General features: G+C 45.7%; 2 protein-coding genes across 2 annotated transcripts; one reads left to right on the top strand and one right to left on the bottom strand.

The window, feature by feature from the left end:
• Nucleotides 1-1,489: 1,489 nt before the first annotated feature.
• Nucleotides 1,490-14,766, bottom strand: nubpl (nucleotide binding protein-like). Its single transcript, XM_066694513.1, has 11 exons — nucleotides 14,579-14,766; nucleotides 13,687-13,834; nucleotides 13,260-13,294; nucleotides 12,683-12,773; nucleotides 12,522-12,561; nucleotides 12,340-12,430; nucleotides 12,168-12,261; nucleotides 10,030-10,115; nucleotides 3,763-3,883; nucleotides 3,098-3,180; nucleotides 1,490-1,913 (listed from the first exon to the last, which is right to left on the bottom strand). The coding sequence occupies exons 1-11, from the start codon at nucleotides 14,741-14,743 to the stop codon at nucleotides 1,854-1,856; spliced, it is 1,014 nt and encodes a 337-aa protein (XP_066550610.1). The 5' UTR covers nucleotides 14,744-14,766; the 3' UTR covers nucleotides 1,490-1,853.
• A 906-nt stretch (nucleotides 14,767-15,672) lies between these two features.
• dtd2 (D-aminoacyl-tRNA deacylase 2) lies at nucleotides 15,673-19,598 on the top strand. Its single transcript, XM_066694533.1, has 3 exons — nucleotides 15,673-15,821; nucleotides 18,360-18,429; nucleotides 18,734-19,598. The coding sequence occupies exons 1-3, from the start codon at nucleotides 15,711-15,713 to the stop codon at nucleotides 19,057-19,059; spliced, it is 507 nt and encodes a 168-aa protein (XP_066550630.1). The 5' UTR covers nucleotides 15,673-15,710; the 3' UTR covers nucleotides 19,060-19,598.
• Nucleotides 19,599-22,259: the final 2,661 nt, after the last annotated feature.

Genomic DNA, 22,259 nt, shown 5'->3' with positions numbered 1-22,259 from the left:
TGGGGAGGCTATAGTTAAATATATTTCTTCCAAAGCCATTAGATGTAATAAGCAGGCACTGATATATATATTTCTTTATTTTTGTTTTAAAAAAGGAATAATGGTTACAGTTCAAAGTAAGCAGACATTTGAAGTGAAGACAAAGGAAACAAATTCGGGGTTAGGGAGTATTTTGTCATGAATGCAGAATCACTTTAATTGTTTAGCCGAGCTCTTGTGATGCGTGAATTATTATTCTGTCTGAGATTAAATTGTTTTCCGTTCCCCCAGATCACTGGCATGAGTAATGATGGTGGAAAAAAAAGATGCCATTGAGAATTGTCAAAAACACACTTCCTGCAGATCAGGGCAAAACAAATAATTCTCCCTTCTGAAAAATAATACTAATAAAAACAGTAATAATAATAATAATAATAATAATAATAATGGATCTTTATTTAGAAACCCTGTGTCTTGGGGGGGATGACTTTAGACTCTGCTTCATTGCTTGTGCAACATAATTTCTGTGTTGTGTTTGTGCGAAACTCCGCAGCACAGCCACATTAAACATTTAGATCAATCCGAATTAACAAACACCAGCAGAGACACTCGACTGTCACTGCGGCTCGTCCTGGCTTCAAACCACAACACGAGGATGAAAAACTGCACTCGGCCGCATCAAACGAACAGGCCCTCCTCTCACTTCTCATGCAGTGATCAGAAATGGGCTCATGTCGAAGCCCACGCACTGCTGTACCAACGAACTAATCAATAAGGAGACTGTCTGCAAATGACCACAGAGGTTGTCTGTGAGCACACAGACCCGTACAAAACCCTGTAAAACACTACTGGTGGTGGAGACGTCCAGACAGAACGAAGCCACCCGACAGAAAGGAGTAACAGGTTCTCTCAGGCTTCTGCAAATACATTTTTAAAATCCCCCAGAATGCCCTGCACACATCCGCCACCCCTGTGACTCACAAGCACACGGCTCGACTGCTTTCTATGCTGAACACATCCAGGACTGAACTTTTACTTCACTTTTTAACCATGCTCTGGTCCCCCCCACAGCCACACACACTCACACAGCTGGTTTTGCTTTGATAGCTTATTCTTCAGCGATTTAGGAACACCCAGTTTATACACATGGAGAAGGAAAAGTTAATGATTATGGTCTAAGTAAGGAGGGCAGAATACAAACTGTACTTCACCAGACTTATGTTGTAAAGTAGAGGCTGTTGTTGAGTAAATGACCTGTAATGTTGTTAGTGTGACAATACAACCACAGTCCTGCAACAAACAAGACGGCGTCAGAGCAAAATCTCAATGGAAACTTCCAGGTCCTCCACACAGCGGCGTTCAGTAACCCGGTAATGGCAGGCCCCCCAGAGAGGCAGCGTTAGGGTGTCAGTGAGCTCAGCATCACTGTGATCCCCAGCACCGTGTTCAGGAAAGTATCGATGCGGAGAGAGAAGCTGTCACTCAGGAACACAAACACCCAGAGTGCCGAGGAATTTAAATCAGCTTTTATTTCACAGAAACACTCTGATCTACAGGCTGGTTTGTACACAATGCTGAGACTGCCCTGGGCTGATGGGTGCCGAGGGGAGAGAAGACGGACGCAGCGGGAAGACCCCCGCAGCGCCTCGGCACAACGCACTGAAACATCTACACTGGAGACGCCGTGGCCTCCTCTTCTCCCTGGGGGCCCCGTGTCCGAGGCATCCAGGGCGTCAATCGAGGTCTAAACAGCACACATTGAGCGTGCCCCCCACCCCCCCGCAACAGACTGTGGTCCTCTGTGTTCGGGGCTCGCCCCGGGTCCCCGGAGCGTCTGCTGTGGGGCGAGAGGGCCGCAGCGTCTCTGTCCCTCATCACGACAGGGCCGCCAGTCGCCGGACCACCTCCGCGGCCACCCTCAGATACGCCCCGGCCTGAAACACACAGCACATAATTGCATTAATCGATTTACTGTTGCTGTTCTCCAGTCCTGCCCCTCCGCAGACTCACACTGTGATTTGAGGAAACGCTCGGTACTCTGGAACCGACTCAAACCAGTGGAGCCGTGTTGTATGACTTGCCAACACAGTGAGTGTAAAAAAAGACCTGAATGGTCAAAACCATTAGTTCCCTTTTTAATATGAACGATAAAGTGAAAGATCCTCCTTGGCAGAGGAACGAGCTGCGTTGAGTCATCGCTGCGGCCTGAGCTCTGGTTGAAAGAGGGTGCGTCTCACTCACCGCCTCACTCCACTACACAGCCTCACTCTGCCGCTCCGCCTCACTCTCACACACCGCCTCACTCTCAGCTGCTGACAGCACTTTATTCCCAGCCCACTGACTGGGTACAACAGGGAAGAAAGCAGCCGAGCGGCGCTGTGACCTCACAGGGGTAGTTATGACACCACAGGGGTCGTTATGGATGCCGTTCATTACTGGCCAGTTAACGACCGGCCACAGCAGTGCGAGGGACTGCAGGAAAGCCGTCAATTCCAGTGAAGGGGCTGGAAATAGGCCGAATCGCTCTCCTGTAATGTTCTTTATTTCCCATCCTCGCTCGGTGCACAGCAGGCCTGTGGACTTACTTCATTTGCAGAAAATAATGGCTCTACAGAATGAGCAAAAAATACTAAGTAGTGTTTTCCCCTCCGACGTGTTTGTGGTCCATTAGGCAGCATAAACACTGCGTGTGAACGGAAGACAGGAGCATGTGGAGAGAACCGGTTCACACAGCGTTCAGACACGAGACACACACACACAAAGACAGCATTCATTATCCACTTTAAGAATTCGTAACTTCACCTAATGGCTTGAACCTTGTATGCTAATTAATTTAAGTGATAAAGCGTTCTGCTCACAACCAGAGCTCTGATTCGGTTTGATCCGTTTCTTGCTGGAACCGTAGCTCACTGAAGCACCGAGGGAATGACTGGCGGCTCAGTCTGTACTCTGACCGTGGCAATTTCATGCACCGGCGTATTTATACTGAAGCAGGGGGATGGGGATGTCATTTGGTATTTCGACTGTATGAGAACTGCTGCCTGACATCCTAGACACACACTCTGCTATGTCGGGCCTCTGCTGGTTGCGCGGCACCCTCTAGTCAAACTGCACAAACCTCTGGGCTCCCGGGGGACGACACCACGACCGGCTGGCCCGTGTCCGACGTCTCTCTGATACTCATGTGTAAGGGGATGTCTCCTGCAGGAAAGACAAAGAGGGAGAGTTGAAACGGGGAGATGGGCCGTCAGCGGAGAGAGCTCTCATCCCACCTCATCGCTCCGGCAGCGCGGCGCTCCAGGCGGCTCCGGGGTGCCGTTTGTGTTTTCTCCATTTCAGCATCTCTCTGAGAAAAAAGGCTCGCTTTGATGATGCAAAAGGACCTTGAACATCACAGGTGGGGGGAAGCGGCACAGATCCGCCCCACTACAATACAGGCGAGATCCACAGGGGAGGGAGAGCGCAGATCTGTATAAATTAGGAGAACTCAACTGGGAATCACAGAAGACTCTCTACACTACATATTCAATGAGTGCAAGTCCTTATTTTGTCCTGTGTGAGAGCAGATATAATATCTGAGACAACATGTATAAATATAGATCTAAAACACTCAATTTTACAATGAGCCGTCTGGAGAAGAATGGTAACAAAAGCAAGCCTTCTTATTTGGTAGCATGGTCTGTGTGTATCGGTGTGTGTGTGGTGGTGCTGAAGACACCTCCCTGCTGGGCCACACGTGTTCCTGTGGCAGAGCTATGTGTAGTGCAGTGGCATCGCCCTCACCCAGCACCTCCACGCCCAGGCTGCGCGCCAGCTCCCGCGCCCCGTCCGTTCCGAAGATGTGGCTCTGGTGCTGGCAGTTGGGGCACTGGAACACACTCATGTTCTGGACGAACCCCAGGACCTGCGAGGGGAGAGGGACACCGGTCACAAACCCCACCGAGGGCAGCCGCTCAGCCTCCAGTCTCTCTGCACAGGTGGCCGTGGCTGGCTTTCCCACATTCAGGACACAGACATGCAGGAAAAACTGCTCCCCAGCTTCGCTGAAGGAGAGGAGACCCCCGATGTCCCCAGACCGAGGAGAGATTTTCACTCCCCAGTTTTGGAACACTAGGCTGGTTCTTTTACCCCAGAGGTCCTATAGCACTGCATTATGGGATTAGCACACACACACAGCGATGTACCGAACAGTTACCTCCACTCATAACTGCAGCTTCTCTGTGCTCTCATCTCTAGAGTCACATTTCAGACACTCACTCTCTCTCTCTCACAAAAGGGTTTCAAAAATACAGAGTGTTACGCTCCTCACTCCGATGGCAGAGTGGAGGGGAACATAACCGCCCACGCACACACACACTGGGGTAGGAAGGACAAATGTAATGGCGAGTGCACTAACAAATGCACCAGGCAACAAAACAAGTCTCCCAAAACAGGGATTTTATTTCCTTTTTAACAAGCAATGAACTACTTACTAACCAAGTTAATGAAAGTTAATAACAAACAGGTTTACATATATAGAACATGGGACAGGGTTGCACAATATAACAATAGGCAGGTTTTACAAATAACAATAGACAGGTACTGTAAATAAAGGGGTGGTGGTTAACTGACAAAGGGTAGGAGAAGGGCCGTGCGAATGGTCTGTCAAAACAACAAAGTAATAAAAAGGCCCCGACTTCCCTACACCTCTATCCCTACCTAGAACAATACTAAGCCCTCAATCTACCCTACCTGCTACAGAAAGATGGTGACATCCACTCACTCCTAACCTAGTGCATATAACAAACAAACAGCTACGTGATGCAGATACATTACAAATTATTACAATTATTAAACGAATACATGCAGTAAACAGCTACCAGGACTCCCTGAGCTCCTGTCCACAGACAGAGGCATCCAGGGCACACCTTGTGAAGCAGAAATCAGGGGACATTCCTCCAAACTCAGCAAATCTGTTTCTTTATTATAACTTTATTTAACCAGGAAATAGACCAATTGGACCGGAAGCCTAATTTACAAGTAGTTCCTGAAAGACCACACACAAAACAAAGCGACAACAAACAATAATGCGCCTGCGCCCCAATAATTTGAAAATAACAATTGAATTACAAGAGGAAACAAAGGGTAAAATAAGAGACCAGAATTATTGTTGGCACAACTCATGTCTCTGCCGTCGATGTCTGCGGCATTCTGCCAGCGTAGCTTTTAGTGCCGCTTCTGCGAGAGCTTTGGGCTTCCTTCCACACCCGGCACAGCTGACCACATGAGCCGAGTCTCCTGACTGCACAGACAGACATGGCCTCATGTCTCTCAGCCTGTCAACCAGGCTCTCCTGAATGAATATATCAGACACGTGGGGCCGTTCATTTCTGATTGGGGAGTGATTGAAAGAGAATTATTCAGGCGCTTTCTTCCTCAATCATCATGCTACACTTCCACCACTTCCTCAGTCATTCAGGGCAAATTAATGGGATTCATTAGGGCAGGCCTGAAGATTAACAGTTACAAGATGTCCGATTCAAATACACTTATATGCGTTAAGATGACAAAACAATTAGAGCTCCCAGGCCAATGTCAGCGTTTTTAATCTGGAATAGCATCTAAGAGGAGCGGTCGGCGTAGAGACAAGGGGAGGTCTAGGGCAGTCGAGTGCAACATGGTATACGAACGTACACGTAAAAGACTATGTTGAGTAACTCCACTACACCTTATAACATTGTGTTTAAACGGCACCATTGGAGCCAAGCATGTGGTCATTGTTTATCGGCAGCAGTGTTGTTACACTTCACTAGTGTGGACGTCTCAGCACCAGCATGCACTGCAGACACAAGACCGTTCTGGGGCGAGAGATTTCTGTAACACAATCTCGAGCTGTTCAGCAAACAAAAAGACACCAACACCCAAGCATCAGAAGGGCTTTTGAGCCAGTGAAGGTCATTTATTAGAGTAGGAGGGCCAGGAACCAGGCTTCACACAGCCCATAATCAGCAGAGCTGGGTTTAGTGGTGGTGGTTGTTTTTTGAAGGACGCACACAGTCCTGAGTGGAAGGCCGATCATCTGAACACCACGTCCCCTTTCCGACAAGCTTCCCTTTGCGGTTGAACTCCCCGTCAAGCACCTCACAGCTCTCTGCCTTAATCCCTTTACAGCGCTGAGTGCCGCTCTGAACGCTTGATAAATCAGGTGCTCTTTGTAATCAGGGGCCTGTGAACGAGTGATAAAGACTGGGCGGCATACGGGGGGACGGCACCTTGCGACCCCGACGCCTCCGAATCCCGAAGACCTGAGAAACTGCTTCACTGGCATAATCGGGCCAATCGATCTGATTAAGCAGATGAGCTCCTCAATTAAGCAATTAAAAAATAATAAACGATGGAACAAGAAAGAACAGAAGAGGACAGCCAGGCGGGGGCCGGAGGGAATCGGCTTTGCGGCTGAATGGGACGAACATCTCGCTCTCAACTCCTTCAACGCAGAAGCCAATCAAGAGCTTTTGTGCTGTAAATTGGGGGCGACCGAAACAAAGAGGGGTCACAGCAGCCGAAGATGCCCTCCGTGGACGGCCGTCACCGTCTCTCCCCGGGAAGTGGCAGCGCCTCCCTACCGGGGCGTCACGCACATCGTTTCCATATCAATCTCACTCGACTCACAGCGACCAGTTGCTATGACTACAGGAGGATGTTGCGGTCCAGCGGCTTCACCAGCCGTCAGTGACACGAAATCATTTAGAGGCTACATAGGGTGTGCTGGAGAGAAGATCTGGGGTTTGGTGTGAAGAAAGCGTGTGTGTGTGGGGGGCGGGGGAGGGAGGGCATATTCCCTCACACTGTCATACGAATCCATCATACTTGGAAGTGTGCAACATTTTTGGGGCATGTAACATGTACACATGATGCACAGGACTGTCCAAGGAACGACAACACTACATCTGCCACCCACCGCCAACGCAACGCACTTACTTACAGAAAAAAAGGCAATAAATGTCTTCCTCAAACCTTCAGCTGTACAGGCAGTTCATTTATAAAACAAATACAGAACTGAAAACACATTCTTGCATTCATTCCAAGAAAGCATGTGTCCTGCGCAGCCCACACTCACACACAGTCTCCGATTTCACTTCATTGTCATGTTAAAAAAAGTCCCTGCAGCCATTCAGACACAAAGACCTTCTTTAAGCATCAGATCCGGGCACTGCAGGGATTCAGGTCATCGTGCCAGCGAGCGAGGCGGTTTGTTTTGGTCGGTTTAGTTATTCGAAACAAACAGCGCTTGTTATACCGTTACGGTTACCTGGTGATGGCTGGCCCAATGCGAAACAGAACCTCAGTCCTCAAACAACAAAAATGAATACATCGCTGTGAAATACAAATACCTCTGTGGTTTCAGAGAAGATCGGCAGATATCCTCTCGCTCCTGTTGCCAATTGTCAACACAGGAGAGAAAAGGCTTCATGTTTTAGAATGAGGGGATAAAACCTACATCACTATAGCAAGTAAGCTCATAGAAAGTCAAATTGTTGACACACACACACACACACACACACACACACACACCAGGTGTTTCGACTTATATTAGTATTTTACAGCTGCACTCCCATACTTTGACCCTGGCCCATCTTTTGCCCCAATGAACAGGTTTTCTCCAAGCGACGGACAGACGGAGGAGTACAGGGGAGCGCCCCGACCCAGTGACACTGTGAGTCGATCTCCTGCCATCTCTCCACCCCTCTCAGGCCGATAAATGAAGTGTGGTTTAAGCCGCAGCGCTCTGCCCCGGTCCAGACGCAGGCCTGACTGATGACCTGTCCCTCGCCGCCACTGCAAGCCGTAGATAAAACCACAGTGACGGCCCGTCATCACAGGTGATTTAGTGCCACTCCCATTGGTGCTGGACAAATAGCTGGTGAGAAAATATGTGCCAGAGCCTGGCCCATCGCTCGTCCGCGGCCCTCAAACAGGCGCACACAATTAGTGTTCGTTCTCAGCCCTCAAACAGGCGCCATGCAGGTCAGTGGGGCGCTGATCTGCCGGCAGCGATGGCCACGCAATGTAAGTCCTCAAAATAAAATCAGTGTATGTCTTTCATTTAGCTTTTCTTTCCCCCATTCCTCTCCCACACACTAGCCGTGTAAACAGCTTCTGACTCGTATTGTAAGTGATGCACTGACAGAGCAACGGTGTAAATAAAACACACCTGAGTAGGTCATGTTTTATTAACCGTGCATTTCAGTGACTCATCCATCTCGGCTCGTGGGAGACGTGTGCAGTGCACCCCTGCAGTCGGTGCTTACTTCCCATTTGTCAGAACAGATTTGTTTTACTGCAAACGCATTTAAAAATCTCTCTTCTCCGTCCAGCAACCAGCTGTATTAGCAGACAGGCTGTAGTCAAGCCTATAACATCTACATATAGAAGAGCGCAACCCCCCGGCTCGAGGCTCAGTGCGGAGGTGGTACTCTGAGCCCTCAGCTGAAGAAAGGTCCATTAAGCTCTTCAGTGTACAGACTGTTTAAGTACATTAAATGAGGCAATTAACACTGGAGATCAGAGGTCACTCACATCCACAAGCTATGAGTTTTATTTTATTTTTAACCACTGACTGAAGTTCAGTTTAGTGTGTTTCGAGAGGAGGAATACAGAGAGCTCTTCTACCCTTGAATGGATTCGAAAGCCATGTTTTGACTGCTGTTCATATCTTGACACGATCTCTTTCCACTCAGAGCTCCCGCTCACAGGTTATCAGGTGAACAACAGCCCTTGTTCTCATATTCCTGCCACCGAAACGAACAGAGACACTGTGATAACGTGGGAAAGATTATATTTGATGTCTGCTCTGAGGCCGACATGCCGGTTCTGTAATAAAGTGGGAGAACGCCAGCCCTCAAATGGTAATAAAACATCCTCCTCTGACTGATGTAATCGGAAAACCGCCAAATAAATACAAATATATACATATTACATACACACACACACACCAATGATATATTTTTTTATATTTGGTTGAAAACACACACATATACATATAAATAGTTGCACTACTTTATCTGATAATCTTCTTAAAATGTTTACACCTTTAACAGGTTATCGCTCTGTGCTTTGACCAAGTTTCATTCTCTTCCAAAAGCTGACACTGAGATTTTTGAGATCCGTCTGTTTCTCCACTCCAGTTATTTACTGGGTTGTTGTTTTGCTGACGGTTGCAGCTTGTGGTGACCTTGTCCGCCTGCAGTGTCTGTGCGATATCCGCAAGCCTGTGCTTTCACTGTCCTGGACACCTGGCTCGGGTACAGACCCCGAAATGGGTCAGCCGTGTCACACTGAGGTGAGGCAGCAGAGCCGTCTCCCAAAACAAGAACTTCTAATTGCTGGACCGTGCCTGTACCTATAATTTACACAACAGCGGCGAGGAGATCTGTGTTAGCGCCAGGTTCCCATAAACAAACGAACAGCCCGAGCAAGTGAACCCACAAAGTTATCACACCAGAACCAGGACTATTTAATTACTCGCCAAAGCGTTTCCGGCAGATACAGGACTGATTAGCTCTTCTCCCAACCATGCCATGAGGGGGAGCGTGGTGTTAGACTGCCTGCGTACGAATGCGGCAGAGACACGGGGCAAATTCAATAAAGCACAATTAGTTAAACTCTTCAGGGGGCTGTCACTGCAGATGTTGCATGAAAATGAACAATATTTAATTGCCAGCGGATGCGAGAGACGCTTCACTTTCACGAACTGGATTCTGCGTTAACGCCCTGCGCTTAGAAACACGGGAGACGAACATCTGGACCTCATTTATCCGTGTGCCAAAGAGAGAGTCTACAGAAATATTTATCCATTTTTATTTAATTTTGTAGATGGTTGGAATGTAAGCGTGGGAAAGCCCAGACATCGCACTGGAACAGAAGAAACCCAAACTCTGTTGAGCAACACGTCCCTCAACAATTCAAATAAAACACAAAGAACAAGAGAGGAATACAGAAGAGAAACTCAGCTAAATGCAACATTACACTCCCTTTTTGACACACACACACTACACACAGGGGTCTTACCGGCACGTGGACCTTGCGGAACATCTCAGCCCCTCTGCGCGCGTCCAGCAGAGCGATGTCTTGCGGAGTGGACACAATGACCGCCCCTGTAACACACCGCACAGCGAGAGCATCACAATCAGCCCTGCACCTGCATGTTTAAAGGTCTTACGGCTACCCTATGTAAAAACACATACATGAAAATGTGTCACTGGCCCATTAGACTTGCACACTTCAGACACACAGCACTGGCTTGTGGAATTAGTTTAAATGGCAAGGAACTAACAACACAATAGAAAATGTATTAACCACACAAGCACAATATAATCCACTCCTTCCAACATACATTATTCACGGATATGTTTATAACTTCATAACCTATGGCTATGCCAAGTTAAATGCATAAAGCTGAATGGGTTTTCCCAGCATGCAGTGCGAGTTGGCCCAGTGATGAAGGGACAGGTTGCGGTTGAGCTGCTTGTCATTTTCACACCGATTTCGAGTATTACGAGGCACAGCTGTCCGGCTTATTCAGAGCATCATCTCCCGCAGCCGGCGCAGAGGCACTGTGATTTATGACTCCCGTTTCTGGCTGCCGACGTCACTCTCGCTCGTTTGCGTCGCACGCGTCTCTCCTGGCGCCTCTTCAGCTGAAGAGCGTGAACGTGTCATTGCAAATCTGCTCGGCAATTTGCCATGCTGTTCCCAATACGGGGGCCTTTCCAGCCAGCGCACAAACGGCAAGCGGTGATCAAACACCTGAGTCACCTGTTCACCGCACTCCCTGATCTTTCACCACTGGTCTGCGACTCGCTGCTTATATAGCAGAACGAGACAGTTGTTATTAAATTAAGTGATTTCCAGCAGGGAGCACCGATCCCAAAATCACAAATTGTGCCGTGTGTCCAACTGTCCGTCCTGACACAGACCTGTCCCATCAGACTAGTACTGTTCTCACGGGACAGGTTATTTTATTTTTTAAGCACATACACTGGTATAATCCCCCCCAAAGGGAAAGGGACACTGCAGCAAAGGCAACTCTTATCGGTTATCAGATTGGAAAAGAACATCAATCCCAATGAGTGTAATGGAAGAAAACCAGGCGGAGAGAGGGAGTGAGAAGAGGAATCGGTAATCGGCAGTGAAAAAAAGAGAGGCAGGCAGATGTCTCATTGAGAGAGAAAGAGAGAGAAAGAAAGAGGGAGGGATTGCTAAAAAGAGAGAGAGGGCCTGAGCGATATCTTGTCTTATCCAGGAGGTGAAGAGGCTGCTGGGAAGAGGGTTTGCATTGCCTTTATTTTGGGCTCCTTTAATAACAGATACCACCCAGCGGGAAGACTGACAGTGAGAGAGAGAACGACATCAATAATGCACAGGTTTATCGAGGAAGATTTGGAGAAGAAACAGCGCTGGAGGCAAAGCATGATAAACGGCTCGTGGGGAGGGAGGGGCGAGGGATGCGGCCTGTGTTCCTGCCCTGTGTAGCAGCACTTCTGAGGCCTGTTTTCTGGGGGAACACGATCTGATTGGCACGCCGCAGAGCAGAGAGCGCAGCGGAGGACAAGCGCAGGGCTGCTCTTTCCGGCAGCTGCCCTTCAGGGATCGCAAACCATTAGCATTCTGAGCAGAGGGAGCAACAACAGCGTCTCGAGACCCTGAAGCGCGTGAATAGCTCTAGAATGTCATTAAGATCTGCATTTCCAGTCTGTATTCATAAGAGTGGGATATAAATAAGCCCTGGTTAATGTGGGAGAAAAGAAAAGGGGAAGAAATACAGGTCTGCAGCTTCCGTAACGTCGGTGGACAGCATTGAACTTTTTTTGATTGACCTCAGTACCTTTGTGATGACACTTTCCCCGACTCCCTCTCCCTCCCCAACGCCGCGCAGCTCACACACTGATCCACACCCGCCTGAACTGTCATTTTGTTGTCTGTCGGTTTGCAGCCAACGGATTTGCATGTTAAGTATAATTCCCTAAGAGTGCGATTGTGCCGTTTCCCACAAACAAGAGAGGCTGCAGCCCAATGATGCCCTCTTGTGGACAAACACCTGCAGTAAACACTTCCTCCTATACTCTTCCAGGAGGGAGGAAATACACCACAGTGGATTATTTCTGTATCTTTCCCCGTGTGCGTTTCACAGTCTGGATCTCTCTTACCTGCGATGGGGACGTTCTGGGTGATTGACAGCTGTACGTCTCCTGTTCCAGGGGGCATGTCTACCACCAGATAGTCCACAGGGCCCCACTCCACCTGCAGGGTCAACACCAGACATGACACAGGCAATGTCTCCCTCGCTCGGAGGTGGTCGAGACCGTGGTGTGTCCTTACCTGTCTCAGCAGCTTCTCGATGGCCGACATCACCATGAGTCCTCTCCACACGATGGGTGCCGTCTCATCCACCAGGAAACCCATGGACATGCTGGCGGGGAAGACAGAAGAGAAATCAGCGCCTCTGGGACTGTCTCTGATCGTACGGACGCAACCATTTCTAAACCGGATCGCACACTTACCACGGGATCCCATAGTTCACCAGTGGCCGCATCAGGTTTTCTGAAAACGACAGACAAACGCCTCAGGCCACAACACAAGACCGGTTTGGTTATTATTCTAATGATTGACTGAGCTTTTAAAAGTCTGAGGGGGCCATCGTCTGGCAGACAGAGGGACCTACTGTCTGTGAGCTCAGGGTTCCCTCTGAGGTTCATCAGCTTGGGGATGGAGGGGCCATAAACATCTGCGTCCAGGAGTCCCACCACCTTACTCTGGCAGCAGGGAGACAGAACCACGTCACTCCAGCACAGCCAACACAGAGCGCTTCTCACAGTGTGAAAATATCAGGAGCTCACAAAGAAACAAAACCAAAAGCCTCCAAAATGAACAAGAACATTCACAGAGAACATGATCAGGTCTTCAGCTTTATAGGATGACCATTATCAAAGCAGGAACATCTCGGACTACTGTAAGGAACACAGAGACAGCCAGTGACTGCATTGTCTTATTGGACTGATGGCCCTAAACACAAGCCTTTCAGATGCTTTGCTAACTAAGTTGACAATCATAGTTCAGTATGAAAAGAACGAATATCATGTTACATTAGGTCAACTAACTGCTACACAAATCCTACATTTTAATGCACAAATTAGACTTTCATTTGTACAATTACTTTACTCATGAGAAATGTATTTTTCATCCCTGTGACTGGATACTGAGTACAAAATAATCATCCATTTAATAAAAGTGTGAATTACCGGATCATTTGCTGCTATACCAAGGGCCAGATTCACTGTTAATAAGAAAACAGAAACATTAAAAACTGGATTGAATGTGATAAACAATTTATCTGCAAGGAAATTACAACAGGAAAAAAAGTCAAACTACTGTATATTCCACCCATACAAATGAGAGCAGGACTACAGTTAAGGTCCCCAGTTATCATTATGTCTCGGTTTGGGTTCTTCCCTCCCGTTCTGTTCCAGTAAGACAGACAAAAGTGTCTCTTGTTCCCGGAGGAGCCCAGGGTTCTGGAGTAGCAGCCCAGGGTTCTGGAGGAGCCAAGCTTTTTCGCAGCTAGGCTCCCAACTACTTTAACAGCTGTAATAATTTTAAATGGCTGGTTTACAGTAGGTTTAGAGCTCGGCAGAGCACACCGACAGGCTCAGTAACTGCACCTCTTACCTGCAGTGGTGGATTTCCCCACGCCGCCCTTCCCAGACGCCACCACCACCACCTGCTTCACCCCCGGGATGGGCTTCTGCTTGGGCAGCCCGCGTGCCATGTGCTGCTTCTGCTTCTCCTGCCGCGACAGCCCTGCAGAGCCTGCGGACTGGGGAACACAGCTGCCCGTCACTCCCTCCCTCCATACAGCCACTGTTTCAATCTTGTGAGCCGTTTTCAGCTCTTAAAAAATGCCAGTCGACAACAAGCAGACAACAGTAAAGACACAAGAGTTCTCCTGGACCAGGGTTGGGAACCACTGGACACACAAGCCAACCTTGTGCTTTTTATTCTCCATCTGAATGATTCGGTTCTGGATGCACCCCGGATGCACAACCGTTGCCAAATATTCCATCACTTTATACAATCTCTTTGGGGACTATATTTTAAATGGAACAATATAACTCACTACTACTTATAATAAATGATCTGACAATTACACTAATGAAACAAATGATTTACAAAATTAGGAAGACATTTTTGTTGATAAACTTGTCATCAACTATATGTGATTAAAAGCTCTATGGATTAAGATGTATATTATTCTGTAATACACTACAGTGAACGCATATGCAGAAGGAGACAGGGCAACAACAGTGTATTCAATTGTAGTATTACAATATAACACAAGTAAAATGGTCTAAGGATTAAAAGCTGCCAGTGATCTTTAGCCGGTTGTCGACACTCATTTAAAGCGTCTGCGCAGATCAAAGGGCCTGAGAATGAGCCGTTTTCGCGAATTTACTGCATTACTTGCATGCACTGCATTGGACTGTCAACCTGAAAGTAAACTCTGTCATTGAAATGATTGTTATTGTGTTCTACGTCACTAGCATGTCAATATGATCCTCACCTGGAAACGAATGCAGTGCTTTGTGAACAGGTCCTGTCCATGCCGTGTTGCTGGGTTGCAATGAACAACGAGCTTGTGCACAGATGCCAATCTACAGTAAGTGCTCAGCGCCATGTCTTTAGGATGCAAACAGCAAACAACAGTGCAGGGAATGTCATGTAGCATTGGCAGCTGGCGATTTTTGATGACGATTCAAAACCCCGCCCCTAAACTGTTGACATTCCAAAACAGTCGATTGGCTAGAAATCGGTCGGCCATATTGAGTGATAAAAAGATCACAACTGCAAATACGAAATATAATTAAATTTACTGTAAGTATATCTTAGCTCTAAGTATTACATACTACTCATACTAATAATAACTGATCCTAAAGCCCCATATAAACGTCCTTTATTTTATTATTATTATTATTATTATTATAAAAAGCTAAATTAAATAACGATAACGTTGAGCGTAACTGTATGTTAACATTGTTTACAGTGCATTCATGAGCAGTGTTTACTCTCACCCAAGATGGCGGGATTACATTTGTCAGCTTCATGCGACAGTTTAGTTCAAGCAATGCTTACACGTGTTTTCAAATGCTTAATTGATGTTTTAACAAATACAAAAGCTTGCAATTAAAATATTCTAGTTTTCCTATCAGTATTTGTTTGTGTTTATTGTTGTCTTTATCTGTCTTCATGATATTAGTTACAAGTTCGAAAAACAATCTCGCGTTAGCTCTGCCGATTTATAGTTGCTATTTGTAATACAAATATATACGAATCTGTAAATTATCAACAACAATGTAAGTAAAGAAAACGCGTGTTTCGTGTCATGTATGAGACCTTGTATCAAGTTTAATTGTGTTCGTGCAGTCGAGGGAATACATTATTTTTAAACTGGAAAAGGGTCCAATAGAGACATGGCACTGTCGGGGTTTATGTGACCCAACCGCGACGTTTCCCTTTTCCCATCAATGCCGCATAAACCGCCCGGGCACCGGCAATGCGGTTGTGTCCAGTAATCCAGGGGATATTCTGGCTCTTGCCACGCATGCGCAGAAGACGTCACAGCAAAGAGCGCACGGAAGGCCTATGGGGTGTGTGCGGCTGCGCGTCCTAAACCCGGACGGTGTCGACCCTGCAACATGGCGGCGGCAGGGGGTCCCGAGCGCGCGCGGGCGGTGCTGCAGCAGTGCCTGCGCGCGAGCCTGCAGGTGAAGCCCCCCGGGCCGGGCGCGCAGGCGGAGTGGGTGCAGGTAGGCACACATGGGTGCGACCACCTCATGCTCTGTACAGCACCGGTAGCCTGTAGCAAGCTCTTGTCTTTTACAATGGATGGCACCATACACACACACAGAAAAAACTAACACACACACACACACAGACACACAGAAAAAACTAACACACACAGACACACAGAAAAAACTAACACACACACACACAGACACACAGAAAAAACTAACACACACAGACACACAGAAAAAACTAACACACACACACAGACACACAGAAATAATGCAAACATACACACACACACACAGAATAATGCAAACAGACACACACACACAGAATAATGCAAACAGACACACACACACACACACACAGAAAAAACTAACACACACACAGACACAGAAAAAACTAACACACACACAGACACACACACACACACACACACACACACAGAATAATGCAAACAGACACACACACACACACACACACACACACACACACACAGAAACAACATATACAAACACACACACACACACAGAATAATGCAAACATACACACACACACACACACACAAACAACATATACAAACAGACACACACACACACACAGAAATGGTGGCTTTGGGTTTGAATGTAGTACTGCGCTCAGAGTTGTAGTTGCGACAGCGCTGTAGTGCAGTGCAGGAACAGTAAAGTACTTGAATACGGTATATTACAGTTCAATGCAATATTACACAATACAGCATAAGGGCGAAAAAGACAAGCTCCTTGCAGACTAGGCAGTACATAAGGACTTATTGTAAAACAAGCATTTCACCTACACTAGCAAAAACTGGAATAACAATGATGTGTCTTCATGTTGGCTGTCCCCTCCTACATGTTGGAGTGAAAAATCAAACACAACATACCGGTCCTGGTGGGAGTGTTGGTCCGGGTGGGAGTGTTGCTGGAGCCTGCACTGCCAGCCTCTTGCTCTGGCACTCAGGGCACTGGGACACCTGCAATTAACAGCTTCACCTTAGCAATGGCATTTTATTTTAAATGGCACCCTTCAGAGTGGGTCACCTTTCTTAACAACACACTTAACATTAAAGCCATTCAAAACAAGACCTACAAACACAATTACAAAACCTACATGAGCGCCATAAACTAAAGAGTGTGGTCTGTCTGGCTTACAGAAAGTCTCACAACAAACACTCACCCACTTGCCAATGTCCGCGGTCATGCTGGGCCAGTAATATCTGCACCCAATGGACCCTGCTGTCCTTGAAACCCCACAATGGACCCCCATTGCCCTGCAGTGAAATTCACTGAATATTTCTCTGGCTTCTTCTGTGGAGGTGACAACCAGAGCCGGCCTCTTGTCACCAGCCTTAGTTGTTCGCACATAGTGTAGTTTGCCGCCTGCGGAGACAATTGCATTCGCCTTTATATGGATTCCTCTCTAAATACAACACACGAAATAACTGCATCACAGCCTATAAAGAAGTCACGTCACCAATCATCTGGACTTTCCCACATCTCCGCCGAATGGTTGACTTGTCCTGTTTTGTTGCTCCAGCTGGGTATTTTCTTTGTATAAGGTAATCCCTTATTTCAGATACAATAGATGAGTCCATTTCCTAAAACAAAAAAACAAAATACAATTAAATGTGTAATGCATGGAAAAATATATGGGAGGAAATAAACCTGCTGGTTAATTAATGCAAACATGCAGGTATGTTCACATCATGTAGACCTAAATTAACAATAATGGCGAGTTGGGGGGGATAAAGAACATGCTTGAATGAATAGCTGTGACAAATATGTGCAATGGTGCCCTCGCTTACAATTGTAAAAGTTGTCACAGTGTCTCGGCGGTACTGACCTGCAGCTTTAACATCATCACACACAGCACCCACCCGTGCGCATGATCTCGGGATAGCCGGGGGAGCAGGATTCATCAGACACGCACACACTGGTGCTGCTTAATCATAAACGGTGTTTTATTATTATTCAACTGTAGTTCTGCCCATTGCCCTCATGAAACGAGACCGTGTGTTTATTAAAATTACATCAACTACATTGCACGGTGACATCACCCCTCCGTGAAATATGCATGCATGTGTGTATGAATATATAATGGATATTACAAATATACTACTGTACAATCAGTGTTTTAGGCTTAAACATATTACTAATTAATTACGTTTATGCTTTTGTGGACTGTATAGCTGCTTTTATACTAGTGGTACTAACTTACCTAGTCACATACTATCACTGATGCATACTACTCCTAATCTACATTCTTCGACTAACATACAAACTATTACCGATACTAACCTGCATACTATCATACACAATTAAGCATATTCAATAAGATATTATGCACAAAGTCCTGTCACATTCAGACAAAGGGTCTTCAGATACTTTCAGCTAATCTTAAAATACCTGCTCTCTTTACACGTGTCTAAAAACTACTTTCTTTCCTTAAATGTGTCTGTTATTGGCGACCCCTGGGGAATTATACAGACAGGGATGGATGCGGTTTTGCTGTCAGCTCTTCTCTTTTCTTTTCATACGCAGATTGAGAGGGGGATGGTGATTTACATCTGCTTTTTCAAAGGGGCCACAGATGAGATAATTCCCAAAATAGGTACGGTGTCAATTTGTATTATTTATTTTAAAAATAATCTGTCCAAGTCAAAGATATAAAGGTATTATTTATTTCTGAGCTCCATAACAACAACAATACAAATAAACTGAATTATCTAGTTTATTTGAGTCCCGATGTAAAATAAGGGACTTTTCCCTTTGCTTCAGATGGGAGTTGTAGTGACGAGTGATCAGACACAAAGTAAATTAGGACTTTTTGTAATAGTTTATTGAATATGTCGTGTCACATGCAGACGAGGCATCTTGAGAGTCTTTCACTGTTCGATCCGTGTCTGTTTTCTCAGTGAACTCTCTCCTGAACCTGAAACTGTGTGAGACGCCGGCCGGGCAGTTCGTGTCCGTGCTGGAGCTCCCAGGGGACGTGCTGGTCGTCCCTCAGGCCACCCTGGGCGGAAAGGCCAAGGGGAAGAGAATGCAGTACCACGCCAACATCGACAAGGAGGACGGGATGAAGCTGTACGGCCAGTTCGTGTCCGAATGCCAGAGGGAGCTGGCCTCGTGCGGCCACTGCGGCGAGGCGGGAGTGGTGCTGCGACACGGGACCTATGGCAATAGACAGGTGCTGAAACTGGACACCAATGGGCCCTATACACACCTCATGGACTTCTGACCAAAGCCACAGTCATTGCTCGTCTACTGCTTACTTCTACTGCGTATATGTATTTGTTTCTATGGCTGAGGGAGGGAGGGAGGAGTGTTTCGTCACAGTGTAACAAAGATTCTTTCTGTTAATTCTTCCCATTTTGTTCCTCAATTGCAACAGAAATCATAAAATGGGAAAAGGAGAACTAGTACTGAAGTTCCCTTATTTGCACAAAGCTCACCGTGATATACCTCTGAATTCCCAGCCATAAACGACAAACCATATGAATCTGTTTAATATTCATTGTCGTGTTATAATACATGTCATTCCTGAATGCTTAACAGTTCATAATATATTGAAACTAATTATAAAATAGATTATTTTGGATTAAATAAAATTGGGTTCTGCTTACCTAATGCATTTCAGAGTATCGCTCATCCTAGCTGAGAAGTTGTGCGCCGTTATTGATTTAACCTGAAAAGATTTATTGAACCCAACTGTATTTTCATCCAAATTTCAACATAAATCTGTATCTGAATAAAACTCTGATCGATTTTGTGAAAATGCTTTTGCGTTGACTTCGCCGTGATTCTGAAGGGCAGGAAATTGATACGCAATCCATCGTCACCAGAATGCGGGTGCATTTATAATCCAGCCTCTAACCTTCTAGATGACATTGGCGCGCTGTATTTGTATTAAATGCACAATCTCACGATTTCTTTGTGACTCATGCATGTCTTACTAACTAAGGGCTCTGCGGATTGGAGCTCTTTTAAAGATCTGTGATCAGAGTGAAATTTCTCTCCCTGATTATAATGTGATTTGTGAAATTATATATCAGTAGTGCTTACAGATCTGACCTAAAACTACTACACAAACAAGTAACTTTAGCAGGCCGGCACATGAATGTAAACACTGTCCACCAAACTGTTAATTTTTGCCTTGGATGATACACTTGTGCTGTAAACACCGTTGCCTTTCTGAAACAAACAAACAAAAAATACTCAGTTTCCTTTAAAGGTTATTTTGAGCTGACTGCTGCTGGCTGAGACCCAAGAGAGCCGTTCAGATGAGTTTGCTCTCTTTCGTGGCGTCGCATAAGGGGCCTAAGATCGTGCACAGAGAGACGGCGGCTCTTTGGCACGAAATCTAATCGTGTAACCGCTGCATAGATGCTGTCGTTTCTTCCCCGCCAGACAGAGCACAATCTTATCCATCACAGATCTTTACCAAGCATGGTTGTTTAGGCTCCATCAAACCACTGACTTCAAAAGTGATTTTAAATTTGAAAATTGCCCTTTTCACTTCTAAATATAGACTAAGTATTATTTCCCCCTCTTAATTAATTTATTTAAAAAATAATGAATGTAACTGAATATATATATAATAGGACTGATAATCTGAATTCTGTCCAGCAGTAAAGATTTAAGCAGCACCTGTCTTTATAAATGACCTTATCGTGCAGGCTTTGTGATAAGATACAGAACCAAACCACTCAAGTGGCACTAATGCCCCTGCTGGCTTCTCCTGTCATAACCACTTATTTATCACAGAACGTGCTGCTTTGCTACAGTGCAGTTATAAGGAGAAAGCCCTTCATGCAAACTGTACAAACACCTAGTAAGGAGTAATACGGGGAAGGTAAGGCGACTGAATGACAAGTATCATTTTACAAAATAAAGAAAGAACTCTTTTCTTGGTGTTTTAAAGAGCCAGACCAGGTCTATTCAACAAGATGAAACACTCGACTGTAATGTTTCAGATGGAGTTCTCTTATATCGATTTTAATGTACGAAGGAACTGGAATCCTTCACAGACTCCCCTGTTCCACGTATTAATCTGATGTTTACGTGGCGGAAATCTGCTGCAGATGATCCCTCCACTGCTGGTCTTCTGGGTGGTGTTTTATATTCATATATTTATATATTTATATAACATGAGCAAACTAAATATTAACGTTATCAGTGTTGTCGAAGGAAGAGGATCTCAATAAGTACAGCTGTCTATGAACACTAAACATGTAACACGGGCTGATGTTATTATTGATAATCTGAAACCTATTTACCCCATGCTAAACATATTGCATGAACTCTTATGAATTAATGCAAACAACAAAGTAGTTTATTAAAGCCTGCATGGTTACTATCCAGGAGCTACATCAAATGGCAGCTATTTTCCTTGTGTGTGTGCCTGAGTTCTCAATGCGAGTCGTGTTCTCTGTTCAGTCGTGTGAGTGTGTGCGTGTGTTTGAAAAATGCTCAGTGACTCCATTCAGCTGACTCTCTCTCCCAATGGGCATGTTAGACTGTAATCTGTGCAATCTCAATTCATTCTACTTCCATGCACTTTATATGTATCCAGACAGCAGATATGATACATCCTCTTGCTGCAGATGTGAAATATTGACCTCCACGCTTCACTGGACGTGCTTGCTGTTTTTGATAAGACCATCAGTTCTCCATCAAGGACAGGCTTGTTTCAATCCTTGTCAGAATGGAAATGTTTAAGCCTTACAGATCTGGCAGATATTATACCTCTATACAAAGGAGGAGGAACGAGGAAAACTATAAAATTAATATACTTTATCCTCAGTCCTCGGAGGTCTTTACACAGATTATCTTTTGTTTGTTTGGGGTTTGGGGGGGTTTGTGTTCCCTCTGACAAGAGTGTAATGGTTATAGCTGAGCTGAGAATAGTGTTAATTAAATAGTGTTCATTGGAGATAGAAACTCAAAGGCTTTTAAACACACTCATTCACTCCCTGCCGCTCGGGTGTGGGGGAAATGTTCTGTGTCAGTGGCTGCACTTTGACCCTTATTGGGGTCTCCACTCCCCACAATAGCAATAGGATTTCACCTCTACTGTACGTTGACAGATTCAAATGAAAACTACAATTAAACAAATCAACAAATAACAACAGTTGAAACAGTGTATGTACAATGTGTTTATTTTAGCACATTCCATAAAAACTTTAGAAGCTCAAAATTACTTTAGAAAGTTGTTTATGTGTCTGCGGATGCTACCATACAGCAAATATATTGTTTTAGAGAACAGATGGTATTGTATATATATAGGGAAATCAACTTGATAAGTTATAATAAGGGAAACACTTGAAATACGAGTTAATATTCTAATTCTACAATCGATTGCTTCTCATTGTAAGAGAAGGCGTGTGCTCGGTTGCTCTGCGCTCGGCTATCCCTCCTGTCAGGCGGCATCGCTTGCTG

The sequence above is a fragment of the Amia ocellicauda genome, chromosome 21, assembly GCF_036373705.1.
Source record: "Amia ocellicauda isolate fAmiCal2 chromosome 21, fAmiCal2.hap1, whole genome shotgun sequence".
In the NCBI taxonomy this organism is placed as follows: domain Eukaryota; kingdom Metazoa; phylum Chordata; class Actinopteri; order Amiiformes; family Amiidae; genus Amia; species Amia ocellicauda.
The sequence above is the reverse complement of the archived record's forward strand: the minus strand, read 5'-3'. Positions and strand labels throughout refer to the sequence as shown.

Coding starts and splice junctions, on each gene's coding strand:
- nubpl (XM_066694513.1), bottom strand. CDS start 14,743: ATGCTACATGACATTCCCTGCACTGTTGTTTGCTGTTTGCATCCTAAA. Junction 13,835..14,578: donor AGCACTGCATTCGTTTCCAG/GTGAGGATCATA, acceptor TGTGTTCCCCAG/TCCGCAGGCTCTGCAGGGCT. Junction 12,431..12,521: donor GTGAACTATGGGATCCCGTG/GTAAGTGTGCGA, acceptor CTTCCCCGCCAG/CATGTCCATGGGTTTCCTGG.
- dtd2 (XM_066694533.1), top strand. CDS start 15,711: ATGGCGGCGGCAGGGGGTCCCGAGCGCGCGCGGGCGGTGCTGCAGCAG. Junction 15,822..18,359: donor CGCAGGCGGAGTGGGTGCAG/GTAGGCACACAT, acceptor TTTCATACGCAG/ATTGAGAGGGGGATGGTGAT. Junction 18,430..18,733: donor TGAGATAATTCCCAAAATAG/GTACGGTGTCAA, acceptor CTGTTTTCTCAG/TGAACTCTCTCCTGAACCTG.